This window comes from Meles meles, chromosome 13 (genome assembly GCF_922984935.1).
Source record: "Meles meles chromosome 13, mMelMel3.1 paternal haplotype, whole genome shotgun sequence".
In the NCBI taxonomy this organism is placed as follows: domain Eukaryota; kingdom Metazoa; phylum Chordata; class Mammalia; order Carnivora; family Mustelidae; genus Meles; species Meles meles.
In genome coordinates, this window is record NC_060078.1 from 77,141,353 (window position 1) to 77,157,736 (window position 16,384).

At 47.7% G+C, this 16,384-nt stretch overlaps 1 protein-coding gene across 3 annotated transcripts in view; it reads left to right on the forward strand.

Moving 5' to 3' along the window:
- The window catches only part of PLPP4 (phospholipid phosphatase 4), a 112,059-nt gene that overhangs the window by 47,853 nt on the left and 47,822 nt on the right, over positions 1–16,384 (forward strand). The window contains exons 3-5 of one of the 3 annotated variants that reach the window (XM_046027283.1): positions 2,277–2,367; positions 7,215–7,278; positions 8,909–9,033. The exons of 1 other annotated variant lie outside the window; for it this stretch is intronic. In XM_046027283.1, the coding sequence (XP_045883239.1) occupies positions 2,277–2,367; positions 7,215–7,278; positions 8,909–9,033 (280 nt within the window). The remainder of the gene's footprint in view (positions 1–2,276; positions 2,368–7,214; positions 7,279–8,908; positions 9,034–16,384) is intronic. One more of the 3 variants, XM_046027284.1, reaches the window with a different exon arrangement.

The window sequence follows — 16,384 nt, forward strand, 5'->3', positions numbered from 1 at the left end:
AGCACTAGCCCAGGAATCCGTTTGTCAGTGCTTCTAGAAGAGAAACCAACATGAATCTACCTAGGAGAATCCTAGAATGGGTGAAATGAAGTGCAGTCTGGTTGGGTGTGAGTGAGGGTCTGGTGGAAACAAGGGAGCTGGGGCAGGGAGCAGTTCTCAGGGAGACCCCCTTGGCCACTAAGCTGCAAACCCGGAGCCACTGGGCACCGTAGTGCCTTCTCCAGCCCTTCTTCATGGGCCTGGAGCTGTTGATCTCCCCTGTGGTGTCTCTGTCCCCTCTTGGCTGGTACATTCCTGCTCACGATCTCCTGTAGGCAGCCTCTGAGGTAGGGAAAGTCTTGCCAATTTATATCTTTTCTGGGGTTTTAACCACCCTAACCTTAGAGTACATCATCTAGGATTGCCTTGGAATGTTTCCTTCAGTGCGCATTGTTCTCAGTGAGGTCATTTCCAAGGTGTTCACTGCTCAGTGAGCTGCTTTCCCCTGTTTGGGAGTGTGTGGCATGTTCTGCACACCTGAAGTGAGAGGAAACAAGGGTGTGGGGGCTTTTTTGACCTTAACCATAACTTCGGACGTCAGCAAGCAAGGGCTTCAGTCATCACTCTTTCACCACTGATGTATGAGTCAAAACTCTGACATGGTGTTTCTCAGTCACCAGCAACAGCATCGTTTGAGATGCTTGTTACAAAGTGTCAATTTCCAGACATGTCCTGTGAGTATACTTGAGGGACTCAGCATTGTAACAAGCCCGACTGTTCTTCAAGGGTGAGAGCCACCGAGGCACTCAGGGGAGCTTGCCTGCGTTTATCAGAACTATTAACTCGCAAGTGAGTCTTGCCTTTTCTTGTCGCCTTTGGGGGAAATTCTCTGCTTCAGTTCTGAATCTCCTCTTCTAAAGCTGCCCTTAGACTTGTATTCTTCCAAGTACCCTCCATGGTGATAGGACTTGCCCATTTGGTGTTTAAACAGCCGATTCGTTTAGGGCACAGCTGATCAGGAGGTTCGGCAAGCTGGTGACTACCATTGTGGTGGGAAAGAGACTGGCCAGTAAGGAGAGAGCTTTTCTCATGTCTCATGAACTGCCTCCAAAGACAGTTCCCAAAGAGGAGACCCCAGGATGTGCTGAGCTCTGGCAATCTGGTTGTAACAAGTGTGTAGAGCATCTCCAGTCATTTTGAAAGACTGTATTCATTTGGGTGATTTCTGTTTTTATAACAGAAAAGTGTCTCCCAGGGGTGACTTAGCCCGATTAGAAAGCCCCTTTCCACAAAGTGGCATTGCATTTGAGTACAGGTGGAGATTTCCAGACGTGTGAGCAGTGGTTACCATACCCCACCCTTCCTGCCGCTATTAGGCCAGTTGTGGATTTGCAAGAGAGTCCCTTCTGATACTGTTACCCTGAGATGTTATAGTCATAAGGATATAACTGAAATACCTTTTTCTTGGTTGTTGGAATGTCAAAAACAACTTACTAATCGTAGAATGCTGAGTAAAGGCTAGATATGGCAGGCAGAAAACCTGGTCTCCAAAGCCTAGCCTTGCTACTCACCAGCTTTATGTCCTTGGGCACATCATTGAGCCCCCAAACCTCGAAAAGACACTCGCAGAGTCATCATGAGGATTTAAGAGGTGCCAGTACCTGATGCTACCCAAACACAGTTCCTGCCTCATAGAAGGTTCTACAGTGAGTGCTGCTTGCATCTGAATTCCACCAGCTTGATTCATTAAACACTTATTGCACTTTTGTGTGCTTTGGGCCAGGGGAGGGAAGGCGAGGGAGGAAAGAAAGAGAGGTGGCAAGCAAAGGATTAAACTCTGCTTTAAGGAGGAAATGAAATTCAACAAAAGAACACCAAAGAAATGGATGAATTGACTGTAAGCAAATCCACCGTGCTCCATGTTGCCAGAGAGCTGGGGATGCGAGGCCAAGGGTTCTTGCACCATTCTGCTGGGGAGGATATGAGGGGGTTGCTGGCAAAGCTTAGTCATCATGATTATAGGCTATGCATTTCTGTTTAAAAAGCCATCACTTTAAACATGGCTCCCAGCAATTACAAATCAATTATAACCCACAATCAGATCTCCATTTTTTTTTTTTTAAGTCTTCAGCGTCTCTAAGTATAGATACAAATCCTCGTTCTTTGTTTGAGGTCAGGAGTTCAGTAAGATCATTCAACTAGTGAGTCTGAATGAAACTAACTTGAACTAATTATCAATCAGCCCTCTCATAGCAAACTGCTGTCCTCATAAGGGATTATTTGTTATTTTTTTCCAGGCAATTTCTTTCCTCACACCCCTGGCTGTTATTTGTGTGGTGAAAATTATCCGGCGAACAGACAAGACTGAAATTAAGGAAGCCTTCTTAGGTAGAGTATTCACAGTTCCTGCTCTAGGGGATGGGGCTGGACTTAATTAGATCAGTAGATTTTAAAAATCTCTGTTGCATCCAACTGATTTTTCTCTTCGTCAAATTAAGCTTGGGAGAAATAAGGAAAGATAAACTTTTAACCCTAAGAAAAACCAATGCACAGAAGTAAGCATCTTAACTTCAGCTGTTGCCATGTCGCTGTCCATTGTGCTGAATGTGAATGTCCAAGCGTACCTCTGAGCTCTGTGCTGCTCAGACACCGCAGCAGGGTAGCTCTTAGCCATGAAGCAAAGAGAATCTGAAACTGTTGCCATTGACTGTCCGATCCCACATCTGTGGCTAATAAGTCTATATCACGGGCAATTCAGAAATCAACCATAGACTTCTTGACCAGTCACCATTGACTAGAGGCACAAAGGTCAACAGCAGATGTAAAATGTAATAGAAATTGGAAATAAACTCCATAGCTCATTTTTTCGGGGAGAAATTTTGGCAGTTAAGCAGTTGTTATTGTATAAAGAGTGCCATAGTCTTTGCCATGGACTATGATACCGTTGTTAGAAATTCTCTCCAAGCTAAGCCATAGCTGCCTATGACACAAGCTTGCAGGGATACCTGGGTGGCTCAGTCCCTAAGCTTCTGCCTTTGGCTCAGGTCATGATCCCAGGGTCCTGGGATCGAGACCCACCTTGGGCTCCCTGCTCAGCGGGAAGCCTGTTTTTCCCTCTCCCGTTCCCCCTGCTTGTGTTCCCTCTCTCACTGTATTTCTCTCTGTTAAATAAATAAAGTCTTAAAGAAAAAATATTTTTTAAAAATAAGATAAAAACATTTTTATGATCTTCATGTTAGTTAAAGGACTGAATAAATGACAGTATTAAGAGAAAACAAAGCTAATTCACTTGTTAGTAACCAAAATAAACTACCCAATAGTCAGGTTTTCAGCTTTCTGATCATTAGAAGTACTGAATTATGTTTACTTTTTGACACCTCAATAAAAACTATCCAAACCCTCACATAAGCCACTTTCGATATATTGTATAGACTTACCATTCATTCAGTTAGATATATCTGAAAAATGAGATTTCCCACCTCCAAGAGTATGTTTGTAAATTATTGAGCTTTGAGGAAATGGAAATGTAGCAAAATACGGTCTTCTCTTTTCTTGGTACAGGAGTGAGGGTGGTAAGGGCAACATCTGGGGTGTGCAGAGCAGCGAAGGGGGTTTGTGCTCTGAAGCAGAACAGGGAATATTTCTTACATAACCAGGCTTTGGTTGGGCTCTAACTGAACAGAACAGAATCACTCTCCAATTAGCTCATATAAATTAGGGGTTAGTTATAGGACTGTATGAGCAATATCCAAGAGTAGAGGGTAGAATGGACAGAAGAGCTTCGTGGGGACTGGAATTGGGAGCTGGGCCAGCGGGGGTGGAGACACACTCCTCCCTATAATGTGCCTTCCCTCGTCCCATCACACATCCTGCCCAATCCTGCCCCGTGCCTTTGGTTTCTATGAGGTTTGGGCTTGCAGGGGTAGGTGCTCCTGTCCCATACCCATAGAACCATCAGCTCCAGGACCCACCTCCAAGTAGCTCTGTGTCTCATGGACGAGACTTCCCAGGCAGACCCTCTGGCTCGACTCATTTTTCACACTCGGACGCAACAGTCTCAAGTCTCTGGTCAGCTTGTAGGTGCCCTGCCTCGGGTCAGGTGTGTACCCTGGCTGCTTATCTGTGGTTTAGGGATTTGGCGATCACATGCTCAGAGTCCCCTCAGCTGAAGTGGCAGAAAGGTCAGGTTTTCCAAGGAGGGCATAGGTGTCCTCCTCATGTAGCCTGAGCAGCCAGGGCAGTGTTGGGATAAGTATCCCTGTGGCGCCTCCAACGTCCTGCTGGCAGCTCTCTCAGCTGACCTGGAAATCCCTTTGCCTCACTTTTTATTCTAGTTGTTTCCCTAGCTCGGAGTCCCTAGATGATATGACTGTGGGTAAGAGCTGTCACTGTGGTTGTGGTTATAATTTATTACCAGCTGTTGGACTTGGGTGTTGTTGTGGCAGTAACAGAGAAGTCACTTCTCTAGACTTTTTCATTTTCCACGAAATCTCCCTTAGATGACATTTCAAAATTGCACACCACAGCCTGCCTTCTATATGTTAACAGAGAAGGGTAGAGTCTTTGGATGTTCTTTTTGCCTAAATAGGTGAGAGCCTGCCTGGGGAGCCTCCTGTTGTACACGACTTTTTTGTTTTTGTTTTTTAAAATCACTTCTTTTAGGAATCCTCAGAAGTAGGGGGTGAGGGACTGGTCTTTAAAAAGTCAGGACAGAAAACCGGGTGTAGCATTTCCAGTGTGAGCTGGAATTTAGGACTCTGTCAGCGAGAGTGATTTGGAGCTCAGGTCCCTGAATCCCAAGACCGCCTCTTACCTACACGTCCACAGTGGCCACCTTCACGCTTCTGCTGTGGATGAGACAGGCGACACTTGCCCCTGCGCAGCATCCTGCTTTTAGGAATTTCGGCTGCAGAACAGCCAGTCGATACAACAGAGTCTCATGTTACAGAAATCCTGCAGCTCCAAATTCTCAGCAACAACCAAAGTAACAACAAAAGCCCTCTAACCTCTGGGATGTGTATGACCAGTGGTGTTCTCTGTACAGGCCACTTGTGGGCTAACTCACATGACACATTATTTTGAATTTCTTTATTGGACACAGCCTGGTTTGTTGGTTTGTCTGTTCCCTCAAACCCACAGTGCTGTGGGATGTTGTCAGCACGGCTCTTATGAAACAGACCCACTGGGTTATTGTTAATCAACAAGCATTCCTGATTGGGGCTGTTCATTTCCTGCTCAGGCAGCCCTTTGTGCCTCTTGATCTGGGCCCAGCCTACCCTCTGCAATCAGTGAGAGGCCCCCATAGTGGTCCCCTAGGGGCTGTACTATTCAGATGAAAATAATCCCTTCCAGAATGATGAGAGGACTTTCACCCTAAATGTTGTCAGTCCGTAGTCCCGTTGTTTTCTGTCTCCTTCAGGCTTCTGGATCAGAGAGTGAAGTTGCCAGCTGTTGGCAGTTACATCACATCTATAGGTTTCCTAGCTCAGTTACTTGAAACTTTTCAAAGAACTGCTCTTTGCTACAATAAAGCCAACCCAGTGCTGAGACTGGGGATGTGTATGGTGTTCTGCATTGATGTAGCAGTCTGTGAAGTTCCCCAAGGGCACTGGGAGATCAGCTGGCGATGCTTGTTCCCAGAGACCTCCTCTGTGCTAAGGCCATGCTAGGACCAGGATCAGAAGGAGGCCGGCCCAGCTGGGAAAACACAGCCGTGAGCCCGCTGAAGCAGCTCTACCAGGAAAAGACCCCAGTCATGCCGGGTGCTCTCACAGCCTCTAATTGTCCTGGCTTTGGGGAGAATACAGCAGTGAAGAGAGCCCAGGGCATTTCCCTGCCTCTCTGCAAAGGAGACCTCTCAGGGGGGCTCTGAGCTGGCTAGAGAGAAGGAAAGTCAGAATTTTAGAAGGAAGAGTCTGTGCATGCCGAATGGTATCAGAAGATCTCTCTGAATTCCTATACACTGGTTTCCAATTTATACGTCCCAGTTGCCTGCTTGGGGTGTTAATGGCGGTGCTGGGCTGTGACTACTGCTTGGCTCTCTCCGCACCATCTATCTTCTTGCCACACTCAAGATAGGGCCCATTGTGGCCAATCTCGTGTTTAGGTGATTAGTTTCCTTTTGACAAAGGTATACATTTGAACTGGCCCCTCTGTTCTCTCTGGTTCCCGTGACTTGTTAAAAGCAGATAGGTTTTGTATCAATCTCTGTGGTCAGTGTCCTTGGTGATGGTGGTGGCCATTGCGCGGTACTTTCTGCTCAGAAAACACGTTTGTCTCCCTTAATGACCATGCATTGCTCTAGGCAGCTCCTTCCTGGAAACATCTCTCCACCTCTGTTTTCTTACATAAATCTCAGCTACTGTTGAACAGTTAATGGCTGCCAAAAGGAAATGGTAGCTCATGTGCTTTGATATTTAACAAAGCATTGGAATGGGGCACAGTAGGTTTTTATGCAAGGCATTTGACCTTCTATCACATTGATTCACCCTTTGTGCAGTCTTGATAAAATAGGAGAGACTTGTGAAGTACCCTTTGAATGATCTGTACTTTATCCAGCAACGTCCTTCTGAGCTACTTAGAAAAAGTCTCCAGGCTTTATATTTTTAAATAATGTAGTCCAGAAATTCCTACTGCCTCAGGTGGCAAAAAGCACCACGTAGGCAAACCTTCTTAAAACCCAGGGAGGTGTTGGGACTGTTTACCTTCTCAGAAAGTGATTTGTTTGGTAACGAAGGGACAGCTGTCAGCCTGTGATGGGTCAACACAGAGATAATCGCTGAGTGGGAATGTCCTGCTCTGAAGAAGGAGTCCAGCAGCTGCTCTGATTAAAATTATGTTTGAGAAGTTGCCAGAAACAAACAAAAAAGTTATGGTTTATAAAGAACGTCTGAAAGAAACTCGACATCCTGTAGTATTAAATCTGTTCATATCAGGCCAAAACATAATGGATAGTTTCCTTTCCAGTCTTAAAAATTTAAGTCAAGGAGAAGAGATAAATTTTGTGTCCTAGAAGCTTGGGATTTTATGAGCCACTCTCCAAAGTCTTGCCTTAATTGTTATTTTACTCTTGCCACTCAGACGTCCCCCTGTCTTTCAAACTATTGGTTCATATGTCCATAGTCATAATGAATAGTATGATGATGAACCAGTGATGACAATGATAAAGTTGATGATGATGATTGTGGTTTGAGAGCCAGCTGGTTATTCTTCTGTCTGTTGGTTTTGTTTTGTAGCGGTGTCCTTGGCTCTTGCTCTGAATGGAGTCTGCACAAACACTATTAAGTTAATAGTGGGAAGGTAAGTTCCAGAAAGAAACAAAGGGTGGCTTAGACTCTCAAGGTCATCTGTGGATTGGCGTTTGAGCTTTGGCTTAAGGAACACTTCTGTTGCCCCCGGGACATGATTTCTGTTCTCCATGTATCTTGCCTTTTTCCTCAACTGCTCCAGAAGTGAGCTAGTTTCCAGAGAGATGAACAGTCAGAAAGACCTGGATCTGAGGCCTGACTTTGGCTCTTGGCCTTGGACAGGTTCGCTCCCATCTCAGAAGCTCAGCATTTACTGATTATCTGCCTGGGGGAGGGTGCTAGCCAGGCACCTAGGGGGCAGAAGGTGGCTACAAATTGGGCAGTGCCTGACCGGGGGGCAGTGGTGTTCTCCCACCTTGCTGTGTTAAGAGTTGCCTTGGGGCCCCGATAAAATGCTGGTTCCCAGGCCTTGTCTGCTCCGGGGTTCTGGTTCAGTAGGTAGATAACTACACTTGGAGAAACAGTAGCCGAGGAGGGGGGAGAGAGTACACCAGAAATTCTGACAGATTTTTGGATACTGATCATTGATATTTTATTGATATTGACAGATTATTATTGGGCCTAGATCTCAGAGCGGGGAAGAGTTGGTGTGACCCACTATGTGCACAAAAGGGGCCCTGTGTTTAGAGCACCATCAAAGCCTTGCCCATGGCTGGCCTTCAGCAAATATTAGCTGAATTAATGGGAAGGGACTGGCCATCACCCATCTGTATGAGAATCCTCACCAGAGGAAGGCAGAAAAACACGGGGTGGAGTGTGTTGGTACAGGAGTCCGGTCGCTGGGGCGCAGGCTTCCCTCTTCCACTTGCTGGTTGGATGTGACCTCAGACAGGATTGTAATCTTTCTAAACCTTCATTTTTGCACCTCTCAGATGAAGGAAGGCCCGGGGTTGGCATAAGAATCACGTGATACGATGGGGGTGCCATGCTTGGCACTGTGCGTGGGACCCGGTGAGGGCTCCATAAGTACCAGCTGTGCCTGCGGCAGGGGGTTCGACTTTGGGCCCCACTTCTGCCCATGCCCTGTGGGGTCTGTGTCCCCACACCTGGGCCAGGGAGGCCAGCCTGCATGGCGGTGTGCTGTGTACCATGGAGCTGAGCTGTTGGGTCCTCGGTCTCAGTGAGGTTAGGTGAGACCCGCTATTCAAAGAGGGGCCACTGATCATCCAAATTCAAGATGTGGGGACATGAGGAGCCTGGAGTCTGGGCTTCTGGAAGCAGCCGCTGAATGTGAACTATTGTTGGAGGCAGGAACTACCTTCTCTGCTGGTACCTGCTTAGGTGCCTCCCATCAGTCCTCTCCTCCAGCCCTCATGACCTCCCCTTGGGGCAGGTACTCATCTCCCCTTTTACAGATGTGGAAGCTGAGGCTAGGGGAGGCTATGGGACCTTCCCAAGGTCCGAAAATGAGTATGTGGCAGAGTGGGAATTCCAACTCAGAGCTTTCTGACCCCGAAACCTGAGCTTTCCCCAAGACCACCGAGTCTGGAGTGGTGCCCGGGGAGCGCTGGTGTGGACGGCAGGAGGAGGATCTGGGACAGCAGGGAGAGGCGGGGGTCAGCTGGGGGTTCCTTTGTGATGGCAGCATTTTATATTGAAAATGTCCATGGTGTCTTTTGTAGACCTCGCCCCGATTTCTTTTACCGCTGCTTTCCAGATGGAGTGATGAACTCAGAAATGCACTGCACGGGTGACCCTGACCTGGTGTCCGAGGGCCGCAAAAGCTTCCCCAGCATCCATTCCTCCTGTAAGTTCCACGGCTGGGATGCCCTTTAATTCCTGGTCATGTCTCCTGACCACTTTCCTTGAGAGTTTCCGTGGAGACGAAAGTGCTGGGACACGGATATTGAGCACATTTCATGTTTCTTTCCCTGTAGGCTCAGAAACACGAATTCAACAGGAAGTAATAAACCTGGGGATGAGACTCTAGAGTTTACAAGACATTGTTTATGTTGTTTCTATGAACTCAATGGAGTGTGACATGGGACACTTGGCCCTTTGGCAGTACGATTCAGGAGCTTAACAGGGCAAGGCAATTCAGCGTGTTGCCTGGGAACTTGCTTTTTAGCTCCATATTCCCTCTGGTGTATTCCTTCAGCGATGGTACTGTGTGTGTTCAGCGATGGTACTGTGTGTGTGTACACGTGCATACACACACAACACACACATGTGTGGGTGCACGCCTCACTATGTAGTCTGCTTATAGTATGTAGGCTGGGGCCAGCCTTAGAGCCAAGACCAAGTATTACGATCAGGTGTAGGGTGTGTAGTGGAGAGACACAGGTCTTTGTAGTGACAGACCCTGGCTCTGCCAGGTCTTCGCTGTCTTAGCTCTGTGACTTACCCACTCTTGCCTCAGCACCTGTGGTGTACCATGGGAACCATGATGCCTCCATTCCGGCTGGGGTGAGGGTTAAGATAAGGACTGCTGGTCGCTGACATTTGGAGCAGCTGCCGTGCCAGCACGTGTAGGGTCTTATCCCATCTAATGCAGTCAGTGTGTATGTGACGTACTCAGGATGCGGCTTTAAATTAGCAGTACGTGCCCGTATCGTCGTCTGTAACCAGAGCTGAGGTTCCGGAGTGTCCTGGTTCATTCCAGCAATGTTTGTTGAGTGACTGAGGTGCCAGCGTGCTAGGTGTTGGGGACACAGAGATAACTAAGACACAGCTCGTGTCCTGGGGACTCTAGAGGCAGTGGCACACTGTGTATTTAGGTTGGTGACCCCGGGATCATTGGAAAACTGTGGCTGCAGGCGGCCACTTGGGAGAGGCTGTTCTTATGACCCGAAGTCCATGATTTCTCACTGGTGTGACATTATCAGCCATTGGTAGGCCTGTTACCTTGATCTTGTCTGTTTTTTCTAAGTATGTAAGACATTTCCTGAAAGTGGCTTGATCAAAGAGTCTTTGGATGCCTTTTCCTGCTGTGTTTGTTGAATTTTTTTCTCAGAGCCTTGAGAGACTGGAGCCCTATCAACAAGATATTGGGGTGCCAAGCTCTCTACGTGAATGACTGTTAATCTGTACAATGGCCTCACCAGGTTGGGGTTATCCCCATTTTACACATAAGGACAGTGAAGCTCAGACAGACTCTGTAACTTGTTCAAGGACACTTAGTTGACCTTCCTACCAGCCTCTAACTCAATAGTGTCTCAGGGCTTACCATGATGAAATACGATGAAGTATCCCATGTTCATGTAAATAAATAACTCATATTCTTATCTGGTTTGTTGGACTATAGGGAGTTGAATAATGTTCCCCCTAATGATATGTCCGAGTCCTAACCTATGGAACCTGTGAACATGACCTTATTTGGAGAGTCACCTTCGCAGGTGTAATTGAATTAAGGACCTCAAGATGAGATCATCCCGGTTTTAGGGTGGCCCTAAATCCAATGACAGACGTCCCCACTAGAGAAAGACATAAGAATATTTGAGACACAGAGACATAGGTGAGAAGGCCACGTGAAGATGGGGATAGAGATCGGAATGGTACAGCCACAAGCCAAGGAATGTGGAGCCACCAGATGCTGGAAGGGGCAAGGAAGGATCCTCTCCTGGAGCCTTCAGAGGGAGCATGACGTGCCCACACCTTGATTTCAGACTCCTGGGCTCCCTCATTTCTCTGTTGTCTTACGGCATATTTTGTCCTCCCAGAGGCTTGGTGCCAAGCTTGAAGGGGCTTCCAAAGCTCAAAGCTGAAAGAAGCGAACCCCTGAACCTTGGCTTTTAGGTGGTTGACTGAGGCCTGGCAGCACAGTTCAGTATCCAGGGCTGCATTTGACCTTGGGCAGGAAACAGCTGTCGTGTGAGTAACTCAGCCCAGCAGACGGCCCATCCTGGAGAGCAGAGCCCAGGCCCCACAGAAGGGTTCCTTTTGGAAGGTCACCTTCCCTCTCAGATGCATTTTCTGAGGGCTGCCCACTGGCTGCCCCGTCAAGTGCATGGCTGATGTCCCATTTGTACTCCACTGGCTTTTGGACAGAGGCTGTTACTAGCTTCTGCTTAAGACACTATTTAAAATGTCACGGATTTTTACTACTTGGCAGACATGGAATCCTACCCAGCCTCTAGGCTTCGATGAGAGTATTTTTATCTGTTTCTCTTTCTTTGTTGTGACAGGTCAGTGATTGCCTTACAGGGAGCTGCCGCATCCACTTAGAGAAACCATCGGGGCTGTTGTTTGGATTTCTTATTGTGGCTAACAGGAAGTGGTCGGCATGACTCTTGGCTCCTGGAGGAGGTGCTGGACCCCAGAGGGATGACCTTAGTGGACCCCCGGGGTGATACACACACTCCTCCTCCCTTCAGTCAAAAAAGCTTTGTAGGTTGCATGGGAGTGAGTGGACACAGGCATTCTGGGCCATGGGATCTCCAAAGACGAATTCCTCACGCTCGAGAATCACAGCCTTGCTTTATAGATAACCGGTGACGGGAAGGGAAGGTGGTCGATGTCTGCATACCATCCTGCAGAGAAGTTGGTTTTCTTTGAACCTAAGAACCAACACTGGTTTCTTTTGGAAACAAAAGATCTTGTTCTTAATGGACCAGAAGCAGCCAAAGAGCTCTCTACTCACGTGCTCACGTGGCATCCAGCCCTTCGAAGGCGTGGCCCACAGCAGCCATCTCGTGGGACTTGCTCCGTAAGGAGTCCCAGGCCTCCTTTGTAGGAAAAATGGAGTCACAGTTTCAAAGAGCTAGTGGTTTCCTCCAGAAACCAAGAAGTTACCAGAAACTTGGGATTTATTTTTTATTGTTTTTAAAGATTTATTTTAGAGCGTGTGTGCCTGTGCATAAGCAGGGAGAGGAGCAGAGGGACAGAGAGAGAGAGAATCTCAGGCAGGCTCCCTGCTGAGCACAGAGCCCGACACGGGGCTTCATCTCATGACCCTGAGATCATGACCTGAGCCAAAACCCAGAGTTAGATACTCAACCCACTGAGCCATGCAGGTGCCCCCAGAAACTTGGGATTTAAAGCAGAGAAAGGCAATATAGCTTTAAAGCTGGGATATTCTGAAAAGGGAATTGTCTCTCATTGCAGTCTTGGGCTTTTTGATTGGGCGTTATTTCACATTCCAGAAAGAGGATAGCTTTCAGAGAGAAGAATAGAAAGTAAGTGTTCTTGAGCACTTACTCTTGTAGGTATGGAGTTGGTAGTCCAGGAGGGTGCAGGACGGCCAGACATGGCCAAGTTCTCTTTAGGGCAAGGATGAATACCAGGTGCGTAACCACAGTGGTCCAGAACTGGGGACTAGGAATTCCAAGGAGGGGGCAGGAAGAGCTTTGGGAGGAAAAGCACTTTCTCCTATCATTTCCCAGGAGAGGATGTATGAGCTACAGTGTTTTGAGATACTTATGTTTGAAGTGTCTTTTTTCCATTCTTTTGCTGGATGCATAATAATTCTAGGTAGAAAAATCACTTCGGCCCAGAATTCTCATTTAGATAGTGTTTGAGAGAAGCCTTGTAGCATTCCTTTCCTTGATTTTATTTTCCTTTCTCTCTCTGGAACCTCTTAGAATCTTCTCTCTGTCTCTGGCCATCTGAAGTTCCGCGGTCATGTGCCTTACTGGGATTCTTATTATTTTTTTAAAGATTTTATTTATTTATTTGACAGACATAGATCACAATTAGGCAGAGAGGCAGGCAGAGAGAGAGGAAGGGAAGCAGGCTCCCTGCTCAGCAGAGAGTCCGATGCAGGGCTCCATCCCAGGACCCTGGGATCATGACCTGAGCTGAAGGCAGAGGCTTTAACCCACTGAGCCACCCAGGTGCCCCCTAGAATTCTTTTTTAAGCTGGAAGCACTAAGCTAACAGGGCTGAGCTCGTTAATTAAGCTTCACTGAAGGATGAACGGGGAGCGAGCCGGGTTTTCACTGGTTGACCGCGAGCGTTAGCATCTGGCCTTTTCCTTGAGGCTGTTTCTTTCCCCAGAGGAGGCTCCCTAGGCTCTTGGCAGGTGGACCTGCGTCTGGCATTCCGGCAGCCAGGCTGGGAGGCTGGGGTTCTTGTAGGTTACCTTGCAGACTGAGCCCTCACCCTCGCTTCTGTCTTGTTCCTCAGCTCTGGCTCTACTTGCCGCTTTTCCGAAGTGCAGAGCCTCGCATCGTTTAACCTTTTATCTTTAGGAATCAGGGAGTTGGCAGTTTCCTTCCTGGTTTGTAGGATGGGGTGGACAGTTTCACTGGTCACAATAGGGACGTCCCACCTCTTTCTCATCTCCATCCTCTGCCTTCCCCTCCCCGTCTGCAGTTCCCAGGGCCTCCAGCTCAGAGCTTTGTGGGCCCTTGCTGGTGAATAAGGGACTTCCCATCGGCACCAGCCTCTGCAGGCTTTAGACTCGCCTTTTCTGGCTCTGGGAGGTATCCTCTCTGCCAGCTGCTTGCCTTGGCATTTGTTGTGGTGTGGACTCCGGATGCTTCTAGCACCATCTAGCACTATCTAGCACCATCTAAGATAGAAGGTATAGTCCTGTTTGCATCAGTCACGGTTCTCCAGAGAAACAGAACCAACAAAGAGTGTGTGTGTGTGTGTGTGTGTGTGTGTGTGTGTGTGTGTGTGTAGGGGTGTCGGGGGGCAGAGGAGAGGAGGAAAAGGGAGCAGTTATTTTAAGGAATTGGTTTGCATGGTTTGGGGGCTGGCCAGTCTGAAATTTGTAGGATCAGCCTCTAGTCTGGAAGCTCAGGTAATGGGCAGTATTGTAGTCTTGAGTTTGAAACGGGCAGAGCCAGCCAGCAATGTGGAAAGTCAGGCAGGATTTCCACCTTGCTGTCTTTTGAGGTAGAACTTTATTTGGGAAACCTCAGTCTTTTCTCTTAAGGCCTTCAACTGATTGGGCAAGGCCCAGGCCAGCTGGGGAGTGTGAGTGACGCTCCTTAAAGTCCACTGATTGGAAATGTTCATCACATCTAAAAATATCTTCCCAGCGACATCTAGACTGATGTTAACAAAACAGCTGGGCACCAGGGCCTGTCCCTGATGACACATAAAATTAGCTGTCACACTGTCGTTCTTTCCTCCTTCTGACATTTAAAAATCTGAAACAGGGGCACCTGGGTGGCTCAGTGGGTTAAGCCGCTGCCTTCAGCTCGGGTCATGATCTCAGGGTCCTGGGATCGAGCCCCGCATCGGGCTCTCTGCTCCGCAGGGAGCCTGCTTCCTCCTCTCTCTCTGCCTGTCTCTCTGCCTACTTGTGATCTCTCTCTGTCAAATAAATAAAATCTTTAAAAAAAAAAAAATAAAAATCCGAAACACCACCCAAACGCTCAAATACCGTAGTTACAGAGATACCGCACGTCAGAAGGTTCTCGATCAACCTCTGTGTTTCTCTGATAATAGAGTCCTTGAGAGTGGAGTGTGCCCACTACGGCGTCATTGTAGGCTGAACGTCTGGGAGTTTGCTTTCCCTGAACAAATCTGAATGCATTTTAAGTCCGGATTGTGAAATGATCACAGGGTCCCATGTATGCTAACTGGCCAGGTGTGACTCCATGAAGCATGAATATTCAGGATTATAAACCAGCTGGTTCTTCAAGTGTTAGGCGAGCTTTTGCATAAAAAGACACAGGAAAAGGAAAACAGGAAATTCTAAGATTCATTTCTTTTGCATCATTGAGTTAATTGGAATTGCCATCCAGGGGTTTTGCTGGGTGGGTTTGAATAGAGGAGAAACTTGAAAAATGCCCCCTTTATCTTCTTTTAGGAATGGTGTATAATGGCCTGGCTGCTGAGGTCATCGGTCTTGCCAGGACTGACCGGTGGTCATGTGTCTGAGGTCAGCTCAACTTGTGTGGTTTCTGTTAGAACTTAAAGGAAAGCTTCCGGCATGTCGAGGGACAGCCTCAGACCTGGCAAGAGACCCTCATGGCTTTTTTCCTACATTTGTATTCTCCTACATCTCAAGCTTTGAGGGCAATTTCGAAGGTTCTGGGAAGTAACTGCTTCATCTGCCACATCATTCTCAAGCAGAGGAAGACTCCCCTTTCTCTGGGGATGCCAGACGCAGGCAGGGAAAGATTGCTGTCAGTAGGATGCCAGACCTCTTCATGGGAGAGGTTTCGTAATCTCTCTTCCGTTATCGCTCCTCCTTCTCCTTCCAGGTCTTTCTCCCACGAATTCCTCCTTTCTACTGTGAGAGTTTAATGCCACCAATATTCTGTCTGTGTATGCGCCATGGCCCTTTTTTGGGGGGCCACCCGCAGTGATAATCCCTAAGACTTTTTCATCTCCCCAAGAGCCAGTTTTTATCCGCTTGGCAGGGGGCAGCGCTGTCCTGGTTGAGGATGCCTCTTTTGGGGTAGGAGTTCTCAGCTGGGCAGTTTCACCCACTGGGAGACTTTCAGGAATGTCTGAAGAAAGTTGCTGTTTTCACAAGTCGGAGGGGTGGACCGAGAACGTCAAGTACACAGAGGTCACCCGTGCTCGTAGACATCCAGACCCATACTGACCATGAAGAGGTCAGGCCCCGTAACACAGACTTAGGTTGGCCCAGATGTCCGTAGTGTCCGGGCTGGGAAACCCTCGTCTCAGGGAATTAGACGTGTGGCAGAAGTCAGTCGCTCACATGTGAAATTCGTCCCCTTTCCAAGGTCCCGGTCTGACTGAGTAGGATAGGTTGAGAAATGGGCACCGTTTTAATGAATTCAAAATACTCTCCCCACAGAATTCGACCCACTATTTGATTTTTATTAAAAAAAAAAAAAAGAACAGGGTAAGAGGAAAAGTTAGATTTAAGTCAAATCTTTTTCTTTCTTTTTTTGCCTTTAAAAAAAAAGATTTTATTTTTATATATTTATTTGACACAGAGAAAGAGACAGTGAGAGAGGGAACACAAGCAGGGGGAGTGGGAGAGGGAGAAGCAGGCTTCCTGCTGATCAGGGAGCCTGATGCAGGGCTTGATCTCAGGACCCCGGGATCATGATCCGAGCCGAAGGCAGCCGCTTAATGATTGAGCCACCCAGACACCCCTCTTTTTTCACTTTTTTAAAAAAATTTTATTTTATTTATTTATTTGACAGAGAGAGATCACAAGCAGACAGAGAGGCAGGCAGAGAGAGAGGGAAGCAGGCTCGCCGCTGAGCAGAGAGACCGATGCGGGA